Source organism: Podarcis bocagei, assembly GCF_964188305.1.
Source record: "Podarcis bocagei genome assembly, chromosome: 7".
Taxonomy (NCBI): domain Eukaryota; kingdom Metazoa; phylum Chordata; class Lepidosauria; order Squamata; family Lacertidae; genus Podarcis; species Podarcis bocagei.
This window is the reverse complement of record NC_138132.1, coordinates 66,975,747-66,994,713: the sequence shown is the minus strand read 5'-3', so window position 1 is coordinate 66,994,713 and position 18,967 is coordinate 66,975,747. Positions and strand designations below refer to the sequence as shown.

General features: G+C 45.6%; 1 protein-coding gene and 1 pseudogene across 5 annotated transcripts in view; both read left to right on the top strand.

The window, feature by feature from the left end:
- The window catches only part of PLEKHG5 (pleckstrin homology and RhoGEF domain containing G5), a gene marked incomplete at its 3' end in the record, with an annotated part of 110,602 nt that overhangs the window by 4,817 nt on the left and 86,818 nt on the right, over positions 1-18,967 (top strand). The window contains exon 1 of one of the 4 annotated variants that reach the window (XM_081201415.1): positions 15,590-15,971. The exons of 2 other annotated variants lie outside the window; for them this stretch is intronic. In XM_081201415.1, the coding sequence (XP_081057541.1) occupies positions 15,839-15,971 (133 nt within the window). In that variant the 5' untranslated portion in view covers positions 15,590-15,838. Of the gene's footprint in view, positions 1-15,589; positions 15,972-18,967 lie in introns of those variants that run through there. One more of the 4 variants, XM_081201414.1, reaches the window with a different exon arrangement.
- LOC308591568 (reactive oxygen species modulator 1 pseudogene) lies at positions 13,103-13,509 on the top strand (annotated as a pseudogene). The gene has a single exon. The product of its transcript is annotated as a reactive oxygen species modulator 1 pseudogene (transcript).

Genomic DNA, 18,967 nt, shown 5'->3' with positions numbered 1-18,967 from the left:
CCTACCCAGAAATTTAGAAAGTTGATGTGAGTTTTAGTTTGTTTTCAGTTTATTATTTTAGCTTTTTGAAAGTCTTAAATTGTTCTTATTGATAACTTTTATCTTTTTTGTAAACTTCGAGGGTTTGGTTATTTTTTTACAATCAGGTGGTGTATGACTCTAAATAAATAAATATGATGATGGGTGGCTTTTCATACAATTGTAGAGTTGGAAGGGATGCCAGGGTCATCTAGTCCAACCCCCTGCAATACTTGAAAGATGGCCATCCAGCCTCTGTTGAAAAACCTCCAGCGGATGAGACTCCGCCACCTTCTGAGGTTGCCTGTTCCACTCTCAAACAGTTCTACCAACAGAAAGTTCTTCCTAATGTTTAGTCTGAATCCCCTTGTCCTCTGAATCAATTGGCTCAGGTCCTGCCATCTGGAGGAGCAGAAAAGAAGTTTGCTCCATCTTCCATGTGGCAGCCCTTCATATATTTGAAGATGCCTCTCATGTCATCTCTCAGTCTTCTCTTCTCCAGGCTAAACATACCCAATTCCCTCAACTGTTCCTCATAGGCCTTGCTTTCCAGACCCTTGATGATCCCAGTCACCCTGCTTGTCAGTATCCATCTTAAACAGGGGTGCCCAGAACCTCCAAGTAGACACTGAACAAGGCAGAAGAAAGTGGCACTATAACTTCCCTTGATCTGGACATTAGACTTCAGCCAATGCAGCCTAGAATAGCATTAGTCTTCCTTCCTTCCTTCCTTCCTTCCTTCCTTCCTTCCTTCCTTCCTTCCTTCCTTCCTTCCTTTCTTTGCTGTTGCATTACACTGTCAACTCCTAGATCCTTTTTACCAGCCCTGGGATTTGAGGCTCATCCTGCTGCCCTATAAGCAGAATTGAGCAAGACTAAGTTTAAAAAGGGAACAGGGGTGAGGAGGTCTGGAAATCCCCACCCCTGACAAAACAACAACAACAACAGGCTATTATAGCATCTTCTTCCAGCACCCTAGTTTCTTATTGCCATTGAAGGTCTGAGGAACCCTTCACAATCAAGGCTGCCGGGACCAGAAACAGCCCATCTCTGTGTTCCATCTCTTGATCATGCTTAAAAGTGATGCAATGCCCAGGAGCTGGGTTTTAACATCTGTCTCACACACTTGTGTTCAAGGTCAATCAAGTTTGACAGGCAGAGAAAAGAGAGAGAGTGGGTTCCAGGAGAGAGAGAGAGAGAGAGAGAGAGAGAGAGAGACAGAGAGAGAGAGAATGAGAACACATCAAGAAGCAATGCTTGTGGCTCTTTTTCAGTCCTCATAGTGGCCAAAAACATGCCCCAGTTGACATCAACAACCCTTTCCCCATGAATTTGTCCAATCCTCTTTTAAAGCCATCTAGTTTGGTGTGGCCATCCCTGTCTCCAGTGGGAGTGAGTTCCACACTTTAACTGCATGAAAAAGTCATTTCTCTTGTCTGCCCTGAACCTTCCAACATTCAGTTTCATTGGATGTCCATGAGGTGCTCTCTGGCTAACTTATTTACGGCCAGCTCCACACCCCTTTCCTTCTGATCAGGGCCCAAAAAACCCCAAAGCCAGCTGAGAATTGTCGCCACCTCACACTGAGCCCCTTGGAGAGAAAGGTGGGGTAGAAATTAAATAAAGAAATAAACAATGTGCTTTTGGGCTGCGAAACTTGACCTCTTAAGTGTGGGCCAAGGAGGCTGGGAGTAGGGGTTCAGCGTGAGGTCAGAGAAGGTGGCTCAGATTGGCTCCCAAAGCATCCTTTACCTTGGACACAACCTTGGACAAGATGACATTTTGGATCCCTTCCAGCTCCTGTGATTCCAGCCCCCACTTCTGGCTTTGCAAGCCATTTGGCTCCAGGGACCACTTTTCTCTGTGAGTTCAACCCTCTCCCCTTCTCTGTCTTCCTTTGCTGCTTGATGAGGAATGCCGGGGCCTTGTCAGAGTTTCCATCCATTCGGGCTGAGGTGTTTTAAAAGGCAGGATGGCTGCAGCTTGTTCGTTCCAGGCTACAGTCTGGTGCTCTTGCCTGCCAGGAGGTTCTCCTTCCAGAAACCTTTGCTGAAAGGGGGAGCGGGGGGCGGTGGCTGAGAGGGAACAGCAAGAATCTGCTTCTCAACGAAGCCCAGCGAAGGACACTGCTGCACACAATTCCAATTTCTGTGCTGTGAATTGTACAGAAAGAAGGGGATATCACCAGGTTGGAGCACAGGAGAACTAATAATAATAATAGACTCCGCCAACCCAGAAATAGTACCTTGGGTTGAGAACTTTACCTCAGGATGAGAACAGAAATCGTGCGGCGGCAGCAGGAGTCCCCATTAGCTAAAGTGGTACATCAGGTTAAGAACAGTTTCAGATTAAGAACAGACCTCCAGAACGAATTAAGTTCTTAACCCGAGGTACCACTGCAGAACACCAAACATTAAAAACTTCCTGATACAGGGCTGCCTTCAGATGTCTTCTAAAAGTTGTGTAGTTCTTTATCTCCTTGACATCTGATGGGAGGGGCATTCCACAGGGTGGGTGCCACTGTCAAGAAGGCCCTCTGCCTGGCTCCCTATAGCTTCACTTCTCACGGCGAGGGAACAGGCAGAAGGTCCTTGGAAGAGGACCTCAGTGTCTAGGCTGAGCGATGGGGAGTTGGAGAGGCTTCTCATGTGTACAGCCTGAAGGCCAGCCTGGGCAATCATCCTTGCAGAGCTAAGCACGGGGCCTCCATGTTTAGAGGCAGTCTACCTGTACAGGGCCGATGCTGGAGGCAAGCAGCAGGGGTGGGCTGTTGCCTCCATAAAGCCCATAGATCAGCGGATGCGCAAAGCTACCTTGGCTTGCCAGTGTGGAAGGACTAGATTTAGGGGAGCTAGTCTCAAACGTTTGTTGGGGGAGACCTAGGTTTTTTTTTGTGGGCGAAGTTATTTGTCCTGTCTTCAAGCTTTTTATGATGGAGGACCTCTGTAGCCACCCCCAACAACACGATCTCAAGATGGAAGGGGAGGGAACAGCTGCAGTCGCCTGCGATTCCTGCGCAATGTTTGCCATCTTGCCAAAGGTTGCAGGCAGCTTCACCTGCAGCAATTGCATGTTGATTGCCCTTTTAAAAGACAAAGTCCAGCAACTGGAGGAACGTGTAGCTACGCTCCAAAGAATTAGAGAGCTGGAGCTCTTCTTGGAAGCAACAGAGCACACCGTCCCCACCAAGGAGGAGACAGGGGACTCCCCTGAGAAGGAGGCTAGTTCATCAACACAGGAGCCAGATATATGGAGAAACGTGACTCAAAGAAGTAGGAGGCCCAGGGTTCACTCTGATTGTTTAGAAATACACAATCGCTTTGAGGTCCTCTCCCCTAGCATGGAAGACGAAGAGCAGACTCCATTTGAGGATCTCTCCCTCATTACAGTCGATCAGGTATATGAAGACGAGCAGCAAAGTCAGTCCTCAGGGAATGTGCAGGCGACCTTGGAACGGACAGCTCACGGAAGAACCCCGACCAAACCCAAGAGGAGGCGTGTAGTGGTGATAGGGGATTCCCTACTGAGGGGAACAGAAGCAGTGATCTGTGGGCCTGACAAGATGTCTCGGGAAGTGTGCTGTCTCCCCGGGGCTAAGATCCAAGATGTAACTGAACGACTGCAAGGAATCATAAAACCCACTGACAAATACCCCTTCCTCTTGGTTCATGTGGGAACCAATGACACTGCAAGCAATAGCCTCCAGAAGATCAAAAGAGACTACGAGGCTCTCGGCAGGAAATTGAAGCAACTAAATGCACAAATTGTCATCTCGTCTGTCCTCCCAGTTGAACGACGTGGCCCAGGGAGAGAGGGGAAAATAGTGGAAGTGAACAGCTGGCTTCGCAAATGGTGTAAACAGGAACGGTTTGGATTCTTAGATCACGGACTGCAGTTTCTTGAAGATGGACTTCTGGCAAGTGATGGGCTGCACCTCACAATGGTTGGGAGGAATGTTTTTGCCAAAAATCTCAGAAACCTCATCATTAGGGCTTTAAACTGACTAATGTGGGGGAGGGAGACAGTGCTCCTGAAGGTAGGAGTCTATCAATTAAGGAAGATGATCATCCAAATGTCATAGACCAAATGGAGCAAACAGCACGCGGACCTAGTGGTGGGAGGAAAAAATCCTTAAATAAGAGACACGGGGGAATGATTAATGGACTTCAATGTCTGTATACTAATGCGCAAAGCATGGGAAATAAACAAGATGAGCTTGAGCTCTTGGTACAGCAAACTAAATATGACATAATAGGCATCACTGAAACCTGGTGGGATAAGTCCCACGATTGGAATGTAATAATGGGGGGATACAATCTATTTCAGAGAAACAGACCAGACAAGAAAGGAGGAGGAGTGGCGTTATATGTCAGGGATGTGTATACCTGTGAAGAGATCCAAGATTTAGAACCTCAAAGCCAATGTGAGAGCATTTGGCTCAAAATTAAGGGAGAGAAGAATAACAGAGACCTCATTGTGGGAGTTTACTATAGATCCCCAAGCCAAACGGAGGACATAGATGATGCCTTCCTGGAACAGATGGCCAAGCATGCAAAAGGAAGGGAGATAGTAGTAATGGGGGACTTCAATTACCCGGATATTTGTTGGACATCAAACTCAGCCAAGAGCATAAGGTCAAACAGATTCCTCACTGGCCTTGCAGACAACTTCATTGTCCAGAAAGTGGGAGAAGCAACAAGAGGAACAGCCATTTTAGATCTGGTCCTAACCAATGTTGATGACCTGGTTAGTGGGGTAGAAGTGGAAGGATCATTAGGCGCGAGTGATCATGCTCTTCTGAAGTTTACTATACAGCGGAAAGGAGCAGCCAAGCATACTAGGACTCAATTTCTTGACTTTAAGAAAGCCGACTTCATAAAACTTAGGGAAGTGCTGGGTGAGATCCCATGGACAGTAATACTAAAAGGAAAGGGAGTTCATGATGGCTGGGAGTTTGTTAAGAGGGAGATAGTAAAAGCACAACGTCAGGCAATACCAATGAGACGGAAACATGGAAGGTGCCTAAAGAAGCCAGGGTGGCTATCTAAAGAACTTTTAACTGAATTAAGATTAAAAAAGGATGTGTACAAAAAATGGAAAAGGGGGGAAACCACCAAAGAGGAATTCAAACAAATAGCCAGCACGTGTAGACACAAAGTCAGAAAAGCTAAAGCACAGAATGAACTCAGGCTCGCTAGAGAGGTTAAAAGCAACAAAAAAGGCTTTTATGGGTATGTTCGTAGCAAAAGGAAGAACAAAGAAACAGTGGGGTCACTCAGAGGAGAAGATGGTGAAATGCAAACAGGGGACACAGAAAGGGCTGAACTCCTCAATGCCTTCTTTGCCTTAGTCTTCTCCGATAAAGAAAACAATGCCCGACCTGAAGAATTTGGAGCAAATGATTCAGCAAAGGAAACACAGCCCAGAATAACTAAGGAGACAGTACAAGAATATTTGGCTAGTTTAGATGTATTCAAGTCTCCAGGGCCAGATGAACTGCATCCAAGAGTATTAAAAGAACTGGCAGATGTGATCTCAGAATCACTGGCAGTCATCTTCGAGAAATCCTGGAGAACAGGCGAAGTCCCTGTTCAGTTTCTGTTTCAGTTTCTGTTAATTGGTTCTCGTGGGAAACTTGCAGATTCTAGCTTCACCAATTAACTCAAGCTGGTGTCAATTTACTCTTGGCAGAAAGCCCAGGTCTGCTTGACCTAGAAACTACTCACTCTGATTGGTTAACGAGCAGCACTCAACTCTGTTATCTAGGGATTGCTAGCACAGTTTGGTGTGAGGTGTGTTAGGAGTTAGAAGTGCTGTGTATGGTTTTGAGAGAGAGAAAGAGAGGGTTTATTTTGCTTTTATTTGTATGCAGAAACTCTGCTGGTTTTATTTTTCCTTTTAATAAATCCTGTAAATAGTTATTCTGAGTCTAGCTGACTAGTCATTACTGCCGCAACTAGCTTCCTCGCTGTGCAGGAAAACTCTGCTACGTTTGGGCTAAAGCCAGTAGGGCTATGCCTGACACTTCAAAGTTCCATGAGGTTATGGGCATTGTGCTGCCAGCCTGAGTTGCGGTGGTGTCAGCATCAACGGCGTTGGTTCCAGTAGTTCCAGAAGTTGTTGTTCTCTGGCTGGTTCCTGACCGTGGTGAGCTGGTGACGCAGTGGACGCAAGGACAACAGCTGCAGCGTGTGAGTGCTGGGTGCTGTGGTTCCTGTTTTCTCTCTCGGTGGTCGTGAGTAGCTGGTTCCGGGTTCCAGGGACATCGCTCTCAAGATGGCCTCACAACCAGTTCAGATGGCTTTTGAGCGTCTGAATGACTCCAATTACTTGCTGTGGTCGGAACGCACGCAGGCAGTGCTGCAGAGGGATCGTCTCTGGCAAGTGGTGAGTAAGTTTCCTACGAAGCCTGATGATGAAGACCTCGATAAAGACCAAAGAGCAAGGGCCACCATTGTCTTGGGGCTGGAAGATTCCCAGTTGCCGTATGTGAGGGGAATCAAGACAGCTAGAGGTGTGTGGCAAGCACTTAAAGAACTCCATGTGCGTGAGACAGCGGTTTCCAAGCTGTTCATTCGCAAGGCATTGTACAAGGCAATGTTACAGCCTGGGGTTACAATGCAGGAACACCTACACAGTTTACAGTTAAAGTTTGCTGCGCTACAGGAAAGAGACTGTGCATTAGACCAGCAGGAGAAGGTGGCTATTATTTTGAGTTCTCTCCCGGAAAGCTGGGATAATTTAGTTTTGTCTCTAGAAGGCATGCAGGAGCATGATTTATCAGTCAGTTACGTTACTGGGCGTTTGATTGAAGAATGGCAGAAGAGGCAAGAAAGGTCGGTGGCTGCAGAGGCTTCTACAGGTGGGCGGTTTGGAAGGAGTTCTCATGCCGTGCCAGAGGTGGAGCAAAAGCAGCGTACTGGTGAGGAGTCAGCGTTTGCTGTTAGGCGTTGTTTCCGATGTGGGTCTTCAGCGCATCTAAAACGACAATGTCCGGAGTTGGTCAAGTCTCAGTTGCCGGTGCAGGAGCAGAGACAAGATCAGCAGCAGCAGCAGCGGAAAAAGAACTTCTTCAAATGAAAACAGTCGGCTCAGCTGGTGACCGGCGAGGTCAAGATTGCTGATGAGAAACAAGCGGTCTGGGTGGTCGATTCGGGAGCGTCTCGCCACATCGTGAATTCAGATGAATTATTTGTTTCCAAGAACTCAGCACAGCGCAGCCAGGTGGCTTTAGCAGACGGAAGTACTTCCGAAGTGATTTCGGGGGGTGCAGTTTTTGTTCCTTGTCTTCGTGAATGCCTGCAAAATGTACTTTGTGTACCGTCATTAAGGAGCAATCTGATGTCTGTAGATTGTTTGCTAAAAGCTGGGTTTAAAGTGTATTTTGAAGGAGACAGTTGCATTATTAAGAAGGCTGGTGAGATTTTAGGCACTGCTAAGTCAGAGGGAGGCTTGTTTTGGCTTAAAGCAGGATCTCAAGTTGCAGCAGTAGTCAGTAAATCTCAGCCTGCAGTGAATGACAAAGCTATACATGACAACTGTGTGCACTTATTGCATAGGAAAATGGGGCATGCTTGCTGGAAAAGTGTACTAAAAATGTCTGAATTAGCTGATGGGGGTAATTTAAAGAGTTGTAACAAGTACCTTGATTGTAATGTTTGTAAAAAGGTTAAAACCCACAGAGTTTCTTACCCCAGAAGTGACAGAGTTAGTGAGTCACCGCTACAGCTGGTTCACATGGATGTAATTGGTCCATTTGCTGTAAGTAGGGGTGGATCGCGCTTTTCATTAACAATTGTGGATGACGCCACGCGTTATTCTTGGGTTTTTCCCATGAAAAATAAGGGTGACGTGTTCACTAAGTTTAAAGGCTGGGTGGCATCTGTGGAAAGATTTCTGTCTGTTAAACTCAAAAGGATTCAGACGGACAGAGGTGGCGAATTTATGTCAAATGCCTTTAAAGATTGGTTACAAAAGCGTGGCATTGGGCATAGAAAAACGAACGTTTTTCCCCCAGAGGAGAATGGTGTTGCAGAACGAAAAAATAGATCTTTACAAGATATGATGTTTGCCATGCTTGATGATGCTGATTTACCCATGTCTTATTGGGGGGAGAGCATGCTCACCGCGTGTTATCTCCAAAACAGGCTCTTTCATCAAACAATAGGTACAACTCCGTACTTTAAATTGTTTCAGAAAAAACCTAAAATTGACCATTTGCATGTGTTTGGATCAAAAGCCTGGGTATTAATTCCGAAACAAATGAGAAAGAAGGGAGATCCTAAGACCAAACAGCTAGTGTTTGTGGGATACCAGGAGCTGGGAAAAGGTTTCCGCTTTGCTGAAGGGACAAATGGCATTGTGATCTCCAGGAATGCCAGTTTTTGTGAACATAGTGGCTGGGAGAGACTACATGCCAATACTGAGGTTTGGTTTGAACCTTCCCAGGAGCTTCATGACTCTGAAGGTAGACACAGAGAATCAGAGTCTGAGGGGGAGGAAAGTTCAGATAAGAGCTCTCAAGAAAGTGGAATTAGCCAGAGACCAGTTGCTAAGCAACAAAAGAGAGGTCGTAGTTCTGAGGAGGAAAGTGGGTCAGAAGAAAAATTTTCTCCCAGAAGATCTAAAAGACAAAACAAAGGAGTGCCTCCAGTGTGTTTTTCCCCAGATACTGCAAATGTGTTTAGTGTAAGTGCAGAACCCAAGAGTTTTCAGGAGGTGTTAAAGTTACCAAAAGAGGAGGCAGAGCGCTGGAAACAGGCAATGGAGGAAGAGATGTCCTCTCTGAATGAGCACAAGGTTTTTACACCAGTGGCAGCGCCTGAGGGGGCAAAGATTGTATGCTGCAGGTGGGTGTGCAAAAGACTTAGGCCCGGTTAGGACATATCTAGGGTTGGAAGTGTGCTGGGCCCAAGATGGCAGCTGCCTAATTAGTCAGCAGAACAAAGTTAAGCAACTACTGACTACATACAGGATGCAGGATTGCAAAGGGGCAGCGGTGCCTATGGATCCAGGTTTCATAAAAACACTTCATATAGATGAGAGTCCTGAATTTGAACATCCTGATGTATATCACTCTGTAATTGGAAGTTTATTGTATCTAGCACAGTGGTCCAGACCTGATATTAGCTATGCAGTAGGCATATTAAGTAGATTGGTCTCAAAACCCACACTAAATGCCTGGAAAGGGGTAAAACAAGTTCTGAGATATCTCAAACAGACAATTGGCTATATGTTACAATTAAATTCTTCAGAGGATGAAATGTTGAGTTGCTACTGTGATAGTGACTGGGGAAATTTGCCGGATAGAAAATCTGTCACAGGACTAGTTATAATGGTCGGTGGAGCTTTAATCAGCTGGCGGTCACGCAAGCAAGACGTTGTAAGTGTGTCATCAACGGAATCAGAGTACGCCGCATTGAGTGAATTGTGCAACGAGGTGATTTATTTCAAGCATTTGATGGCAGATTTAAATGTAAATTGTGGAGAACCAGTACAAGTTTACATTGATAATCAAGCTTGTATAACATTAAGTAAAACAGAGGGCTTCAAATCGCGTTCAAAACATATCTCTGTAAAATACCAAAATGTACGTTGCTGTGTACAAGACAATGTAATCACCTGTACTTATGTGTCAAGTGAAGAAAATGTAGCAGATGTGTTAACTAAACCATTGGCAAAGATAAAGAACAAGCGAATGTGCAAGGGTTTAGGTTTGCTGGAAAAATGATCTCCTACATAGGTGTATTTGGAGTTAATTGTTCAGCAGAATCTGTGAGGGGGTGTTCAGTTTCTGTTTCAGTTTCTGTTAATTGGTTCTCGTGGGAAACTTGCAGATTCTAGCTTCACCAATTAACTCAAGCTGGTGTCAATTTACTCTTGGCAGAAAGCCCAGGTCTGCTTGACCTAGAAACTACTCACTCTGATTGGTTAACGAGCAGCACTCAACTCTGTTATCTAGGGATTGCTAGCACAGTTTGGTGTGAGGTGTGTTAGGAGTTAGAAGTGCTGTGTATGGTTTTGAGAGAGAGAAAGAGAGGGTTTATTTTGCTTTTATTTGTATGCAGAAACTCTGCTGGTTTTATTTTTCCTTTTAATAAATCCTGTAAATAGTTATTCTGAGTCTAGCTGACTAGTCATTACTGCCGCAACTAGCTTCCTCGCTGTGCAGGAAAACTCTGCTACGTTTGGGCTAAAGCCAGTAGGGCTATGCCTGACACTTCAAAGTTCCATGAGTCCCGGCAGACTGGAGGAGGGCAAATGTTGTCCCTATTTTCAAAAAGGGGAAAAGAGAGGACCCAAATAATTACCGCCCAGTCAGTCTGACATCAATAGCAGGGAAGATTCTGGAGCAGATCATTAAGCAAACAGTCTGTGAGCACCTAGAAAGGAATGCTGTGATCACCAATAGTCAACATGGATTTCTGAAAAATAAGTCATGTCAGACTAACCTGATCTCATTTTTTGACAGAATTACAAGCCTGGTAGATGAAGGGAACTCAGTGGATATAGCCTACCTTGATTTCAGTAAGGCATTTGACAAGGTGCCCCATGATATTCTTGTAAAGAAGCTGGTAAAATGCGGTCTTGACTCTGCTACCACTCAGTGGATTTGTAACTGGCTGACTGACCGAACCCAAAGGGTGCTCATCAATGGTTCCTCTTCATCCTGGAGAAGAGTGACTAGTGGGGTGCCACAGGGTTCTGTCTTGGGCCCGGTCTTATTTAACATCTTTATCAACGACTTGGATGATGGACTCAAGGGCATCCTGATCAAATTTGCAGATGACACCAAACTGGGAGGGGTGGCTAACACCCCAGAGGACAGGATCACACTTCAAAACGACCTTGACAGATTAGAGAACTGGGCAAAAACAAACAAAATGAATTTTAACAGGGAGAAATGTAAAGTATTGCACTTGGGCAAAAAAAATGAGAGGCACAAATACAAGATGGGTGACACCTGGCTTGAGAGCAGTACATGTGAAAAGGATCTAGGAGTCTTGGTTGACCACAAACTTGACATGAGCCAACAGTGTGACGCGGCAGCTAAAAAAGCCAATGCAATTCTGGGCTGCATCAATAGGAGTATAGCATCTAGATCAAGGGAAGTAATAGTGCCACTGTATTCTGCTCTGGTCAGACCACACCTGGAGTACTGTGTCCAGTTCTGGGCACCACAATTCAAGAAGGACACTGACAAACTGGAACGTGTCCAGAGGAGGGCAACCAAAATGGTCAAAGGCCTGGAAACGATGCCTTATGAGGAACGGCTAAGGGAGCTGGGCATGTTTAGCCTGGAGAAGAGGAGGTTAAGGGGTGATATGATAGCCATGTTCAAATATATAAAAGGATGTCACATAGAGGAGGGAGAAAGGTTGTTTTCTGCTGCTCCAGAGAAGCGGACACGGAGCAATGGATCCAAACTACAAGAAAGAAGATTCCACCTAAACATTAGGAAGAACTTCCTGACAGTAAGAGCTGTTCGACAGTGGAATTTGCTGCCAAGGAGTGTGGTGGAGTCTCCTACTTTGGAGGTCTTTAAGCAGAGGCTTGACAACCATATGTCAGGAGTGCTCTGATGGTGTTTCCTGCTTGGCAGGGGGTTGGACTCGATGGCCCTTGTGGTCTCTTCCAACTCTATGATTCTATGATTCTATGAGGACAATGAGGTAGATGGATCTTCAAGCCTGCTTAATTTTTGTGGTGGGTAAGAAGCCTTGGGTGTAAGCCGCTCCTCTGCTTCTGCCTAGCAGTTTATCTTCTATGAGCCAAAAATAATAAGTTCTGGGTCCATTTTCAAGGGAAAGAAAGAAAGAAAGAAAGAAAGGAAGGAAGGAAGGAAGGAAGGAAGGAAGGAAGGAAGGAAGGAAGGAAAGAAGGAAAGAAAGAAAGAAAGAAAGAAAGAAAGAAAGAAAGAAAGAAAGAAAGAAATTGGAGACAGGTTGGAGACAGGTTGGGCTTTCAGAACAAACACCCGCCTCTGATGCTAAAGAGCATTGTGATTCCTCTGATAGATGAGCCTTGTTTCCAGTGACCTTTGCAAGTTAAATAGAAAAAAAGGGATTTAATTAGGCATGTGGAACAAGAGGGGGACTTGGTTGTGCCCAGTCTGTTTGCACAGATCCTTCTCTTTACCTCCCACCTGGGCAGGTGAGTATGTGCTAGAGTAAAAGGAAAGCAACTCGGTGCATGCAGCTTCTCATCCCTCAGCAAAAGCCCTGGTGCCCCTTTCCTCTCTCCCTCTGCACATTTCCCCATGCCACCCCACCGCCCAGTTTTGTGCCCCCCTCCCTTTGCACATGGATGCTGCCTGTATTTCTGGGCGTGCTGAAGCATCGGGTCGAAAAGGAAAACCAGCTGTAGAATCCAAGTCTGTACAAAACCAGCAAAGGCGAGTTCAATTGCCAAAAACTCATTCTGGGCGGCTGAGTCAACAGATGGAAAAAAAAAGTGGCTGACTTGGAGGAGCATGTCAAATTCTCTGGTGGGCAGCAAGCCAGGTCCATAGAAGAGGGCAGGTCTGTGGGGCAGCCAGCTGGGGTAGGAAGTGTTCTTTCTTTCTTTCTTTCTTTCTTTCTTTCTTTCTTTCTTTCTTTCTTTCTTTCTTTCTTTCTTTCTTTCTTTCCTGGAAGTGGGACGGAAGCCCCCAACCCAGGCCTGTGATGGGAAGCTGGCAGAGGTATAATTTCAGGGAATGGGCTGAGCCTCCTGCAGTTCCACCTTCCTAAAATCCTTCCCTTTAATCTTGACTTTTGAGGATTTATCAGAGCAAGCTTCAAAGAGCCCTCAAACCACATGCCACTTGCAAACCCTGCAGTGTGCTATAAGGCTATTCTGCTCCGCAAAAGGGAAGGGAGGAATCGGGGGGGGGGGAGAGAGTAGCCTATTCCTTGGGAGAAGAAGCTTTGTGAAAGTTAAAAAGACTTTTGCCTCAGTGGGCATTCCTGCTTCAGAGTGGGGTGTGCATGTGCGGGGTGTGTATGTGAGAGCTGACAAGTGATAAAGACCTTCTTACTAAAAAAAACCCAACAAACAACCCCACAGGGGTGGAACGAAGCGCGGAGTGGCCGAGGTGAGAGGGGACGAGGGAAGAAGCAGGGCAAAGGCTGTTTGCAGGCGAGCCCAGAGAGTGAGATGGTCCAGGATGCCTGTGACAGTGGGGCCATATGGCCAATCCCAACCCAGTTGCTTTGACAGAGTGAAAATGGGCTTCATGATGGGCTTTGCTCTTGGTATGGCAGCAGGTGCACTGTTCGGCACATTTTCTTGTTTCGGGTTTGGCATGAGAGGGCGAGAACTGATGGGTGGTCCTGGCAAAACCATGATGCAGAGTGGTGGAACTTTTGGGACATTTATGGCAATTGGCATGGGAATCCGCTGTTAATGTTACTTTTCTATCACGAAGACCAGTGCCCCTGCAAGTTGGAAGTTCTGCTATGTAGTAGAATAAAAATCTCTGCACCAGGATTGAATAATCCATCAAAATAAGTTTCGGCCTTTATTGCTGTAGCGAGAGTTTGTAAATCTTTTTCTCCATAACAAACGTGGCAGGCGGTGGAGATTTAGAAGCAATGGAATCTCTGTATACAATGAATCTCTGTGGATGTGACCTCAAATAAATGATCAATTATAGGAATCATACCTATTAGAAGTTGCTTTTTAATTGGTATCAAGTGTTTCCTGTGTGGGTATGATTAGTTTATTACAAGATCAGCCATTGTTTATCAAAGGAATCTTCTGTCTGTGATTATGTAAGGCAAATCAGGGAGGCTTGAATTTTTGCAAAAATCCCAAGTTTATGGAGGTGGAATAAAATTGGACAAAAGTGTGTATGCGGGGAAAAAACAAACCCAACAACCCCACAAGTGTTTAAAATCTAGCCTGGGTGCACTTTGCATGGTTGAATTTACCCAGAAGCAGACCTGCGACATCGGTCCCCATGGGCATTGTGAGCTGCATCGTAGCAAAGAGTGTTGCCAAATTTCAACTGCTTACCATTTACACTTAAGTTTTCTGCATTTGGCGTGTTTTGTTTTTACCGCTGTCAGTAGTAACATGCTGAGCGAGGGTAAACATTTTCTAATAAAACTGACCCAGAGAAGCATATTTAAGGACCTGTGTAGATTTTTCTTTTCTGAAAAAAAAGAAGCATGATGGAATGAGAAAAAAATGCTCGAAGGAATTCTCTACTGAGTCCTGTATTTGGGGGTACCTTTTATCCCGGCCAATGGGGAAAAATGTCCCATGAGGTTTTTCAAGCGAAAACTGAGCTAGGGAAACAGAATTCAGTTATTTTCATCTCTCTCCCTCTATTACATGCACACACAACTCATTTGGAGTCATTTACTTATATACATTGGAATTTCAGCTTGGGGTAGGTAGTAAATTGTCACCCCACCCCAAAAAACCCTTTCTATGAAAGTTTTCTAGTTTCTGATGAAGAACGTTAACGTCCTCAAAGAAACTAGGCCGAAGATCACACCAGGTTTCCAGTTCCATGATTAGACTAAATTGCAAATGTTACATTCCTTGCTATATACCAAACTGAAGGGCACTTCCCCTATGAGGAAAGGCACTGCTAAAGTGTTTTGGGCGTTGTGGTGGTGGGAATGGCTAAGCACAGGTGGAATATGAAGAAAGATTTAGAAAACTGTACATACTAGAAAAAGAAGTACTACTTCTTGACACTGTGTAACTCTCTGCCACAAGATGTGATGGCCATTGGCTTAGGTTTAGGAGGAAGTATGGTTGATCAACAGCCATGATGTCCTAGGTGGAACCTCCATGTTCAGAGGCAGTCTGCCTCTAAATGAGAGCTCTTGAGATTAATGGCAAGGGAAGACTCTTGCAATCATGCCTGGCTTGTGGCTCTCTGCAAAACTTTGCTGCAGCCCACCATCCTTGCCTGGCCTCTGAGACTGCAGGCACAGGTGACAGCTTTTGGCAAGAGGCCGGAAGAATGGCTGATGCAAATCCCGCTGATGTCTCCGTGGTTTTGTTCCCAACAACCCTGTGAGGTAGGTAGGTAGGTAGGTAGGTGATGCTGAGAGATGCTGACTAGTCTGTGGTCACATAGTGAGCTACAGGAACCCGCCACCAATTATGCTTGGTCTCGGGTCAGCATTTCTGTTCAGCACTAGACTGTCACTCTTCTGGTAAACAGGTTTTTGTGTGTGCATCAAAATATTCCTCTCTAATTGGGAGATAAGAAATTGGGGTTCTCATGGGACGCAATGATGCTCCTTTCTCTCATTATCTCCTGCATCAAATTTAAAATCAGCTGCCTGACTCCCACCTTGGAGACAATGGTTCTCTTCCCATGTATGATTTCGACACTCCTTGTTTCTTTCAAAATCTCATTGTAGCGACAAGACCGCCTTATTTTGGTTGCTTTCCAGCAAGATTTCTTTTTCTTTTTCTAAAATGCCCACCATAAGTCTGTCTTGTATCCTTGGCTGAGATCTCTTTCATAAATGATGGAAAGCGAAATTTGTAAAATGTCTGTAGGAGGCACGAGAAAAAGGCCCTTTGTCCGGCTGGGTGCGCAGAACATTGGTCAGTTTCTTAGAAGCTCTTTGCTCTCCCAGAAACCTCCCGTTTCACCAGGATGAATGAGCCACTTGTCTGTACATCTGCCGGAACCTGCTCCTTAAGGTGCAATCCTGACCGGCTACGGCTCAAGCCGCGGATGGGACTTGGGCTAAAAAATGTTGCGCTCGCCACCATCCCAGGCTGGTGAGACAGAGAGAGAGAGGATCTCCCTTTGGGCCACTGAGCTTTAAGGACAAGCTACGCTTCTGGGATTCCTCTATGCAAAATGTTTCTATACTGGAAGAAAAGAGGGGCGTACGAACTGGAGACCCTCCCTGCGGACTTGACGGAGCTGGAATGCGCAACAGTGGAGCGCTTTTCGTGGAGTTCAACTCTGGATATCACGCAGGATCTGGAGGGTAGGTCAGGCGCCCTGTGCGCCGAAAGCTCGAGGGATGAGGTCACCCAGCCTGACGCTCGCTTCCCAGAGCCAACCCAAAATTATGCAAACAGTTTTAAGAGTCTTAGGCAATTTATTTCCACAATAAGAAGTTGCTTTCTTTCCCCACTTCCTTTACCTCCCCCTGCCAGGATGCGCCGGGGCTGTTTTATTGCAGGGCAAAAGAGTTTTACAGTTTTAAACAAAAGTGTGAGGTTTGGTAAACAGGCGGCTGAAAATCAAAGTTTGGGTGCTGCTGGGTCCTGCCGACTGTCCAAATATTTGGACAGCAGTTGCAGAAAGGATGAGGATTAGTTCAGAGGCTTGCACACTTTCGGGACGTGGTGCCTGTCTAAATAATAGCAGGAAAAGAGGAAAACAAAGCTTTAAAGAACAATGTGAGCAGAGGAGGAGAATCTTGCTAATCTTGGGGTTTGCTTTTGAGGGGCTGAGCTGATAGCCTCAGAGTTGGGACCAAGTTGGATGGGTTTAAAAGAGGGTTGGGCAAATTCATGGAGGGTAAGGCTACAAGCCGTGATGGCTATGCTCTGCCTTCATAGCTGGAGGCAGTAATGCTTCTGAAAACCAGTTGTTGGGAAGAGTTGCTGTTGCACTCAGGTCCTGCTTGCGGGTTTCTCTTTGGGGTGCATCTGGTTGGCCACTGCAAGAAGAGGATGCTGGACTTTGATCGGCCATTGGCCTGATCCAGACGGGCTCTTCTTGTGTTCTTACAAATGCTGTTGGACTCCTGTCAGCATGGTCAATGACCAAGGACGATGAGAGATTTATTTATGTATTTCATTTGTGGATTGCGTCTATATCAAAAAGAATTTCAAGTCCAGCACAGATACAGACTGAGATTTAAATTTTCTATAGGTGTTTCCATGGGTGCTCTGAGGACAGTAGAGATGGCGTTTGGCTCATATAGTGAGGGGAAGGAGTTCCAGAGGGCAGGTGCTGCCACACTAAAAGCCTGATTCCCATGTCCTGTGGAAAGGTCCTCCTGATGAGACGGTATCTGCCAAGGTCTCCTGCAGAGTTCAGTGATTGGTTGGATCTATCAGGACTGAGACGATCTGTTTGGTATCTTGACCCCAAGCTCTAGAGAGGGTCTTTCCCAAACTTGGGTCTCCAGCTGTTTTTGAACTGCAATTCCCATAATCTCTGACCACTGGTCCTGCTAGCTAGGGATGATGGGAGTTGTAGTCCAAAAAAAGCTGGAGACCAAAGTTTGGGACACCCTGATCTGGAGAGCTTTGCATTACCAGTACCTTGAACCTGGCCTACTACTTAATGGTGGTCCACCAACATCTGGAAGCGACACCATGTTTGACCTTGCACAATCCTTTTTGTGGACCCCGGTTGGTACCTGAAATAGAGTGCTGGCTGTATGTCCTACTTGCACAGGGCACTCCTCTGTTTTGAAGGGCTGCAGCAGGAGGAGAGTCCTCTGCCTGAAGGTGTCCTCTATTTGAAGGCTGTTCTTTCAAAGTCTGGGTTTAAAGATAAGGAGCCATCAAAAGGGAGAGAAGGGAGGGGGGGCTCTTTGAAGTTGCCCATCTTCAGTGAACAGCACCTGGTCACACGTGTCTCTCTCTCTCTCTCGCCTGGTATCTGCCTTGGTTAAAGGCATTGCATTTCTTAATTAGATAGCAGTAATATGTTTGTCCCTGATGCTGGTCCTACTCAGAGTACACCCAATGGCATTAGTGGGCATAACTATTGTAATTGCAGGAGCTCAACTCAATACTTAGCATGATTTCAGGAGATCTACTCTGAGTAGCTGGATGCAGCCTATTATTTGGATGCTTGCTGCTGAACACATAACCTACAAATTGGCAATTCTCTTTTACCTTATTGCATTGTCGTTAGTAGTAGTAATATTGAATTTGAACCCCGCCCTTTCACCCCAAGGAGCCTAGGGCAGCAAAGAGGTGCACAATTTAAGAAGCAAAAACAAAAAAAGCAAAAGCTTTATTAAAACAGATCAAAACATTCCAGAATCAATTACAATTAAAAAGATGTAAAATAATGTATATCTGATGGTATTGGTTTTCATTTATGTATAGTTTAGTAGTTTTCTTTTTCTTTTTTCTTTTTGTTTGTCGGTTTTTGGTATGTATGTTTGTTGCTTTTTGTATTTTTGTGCAATCTTCAAATAAAGAAAAGTGTTAAAAAACATATGTAAAATCAGTTGCAGTTTTTTATTTTTATTTTTTTAAAAAAACATTCTAAAAGCAGTTTAAAATAGTCTTCCTTCCAAGGATCTTGGGGTTGCCTGGAACAAGCAATTTAGGGTTCAAGTAGATAAATAGGTACCGCTCCGGCAGGAAGGTAAACGGCATTTCCATGTGCTGCTCTGGTTTCACCAGAAGCGGCTTAGTCATGCTGGCCACATGACCCGGAAGCTGTACGCCGGCTCCCTTGGCCAATAAAGCGAGATGAGCACTGTAACCCCAGAGTCGTTCGCGACTGGACTTAACTGTCAGGGGTCCTTTACCTTTTTTTACCAACATGTAATGGGCCATCCTATCCTGAAACCATAACAGAGAAACCCTCCGACTTCCTTTTGAAGCTTCCATTGCATGCTGAAGAGGCAATCCACATATCCCACCCTTGACTAGCAGCTTGCCTCTTCAGCAGCCGCAGTGGCAGCTTCAAAGAACACACTCCCCACCCCCACACCAATCCTGGGCATCTTTGCCCAGTTCGCCCCCATGCATGCTTGTCGCTGTGAAGCAGATGTGTGTTAATAATGAAGGCTTTCATCCACCCTCCTTCCCCCCCATCTCTCTCTGTGTGTGTTTGTGTGTGTGCAATTTAATACATACAAAGGAGACGAAAGCTAGACCAGTCATCTTCAATGTACAACAAGAGCTTTTAAGAATGGCTGCCTTAGAAACTGCAGGCCTGTTTTCATTTGAAACGTGATACCTCTGGAAGAACTGCAGGTCAGGTACTGAGCAGGTGCAGCAT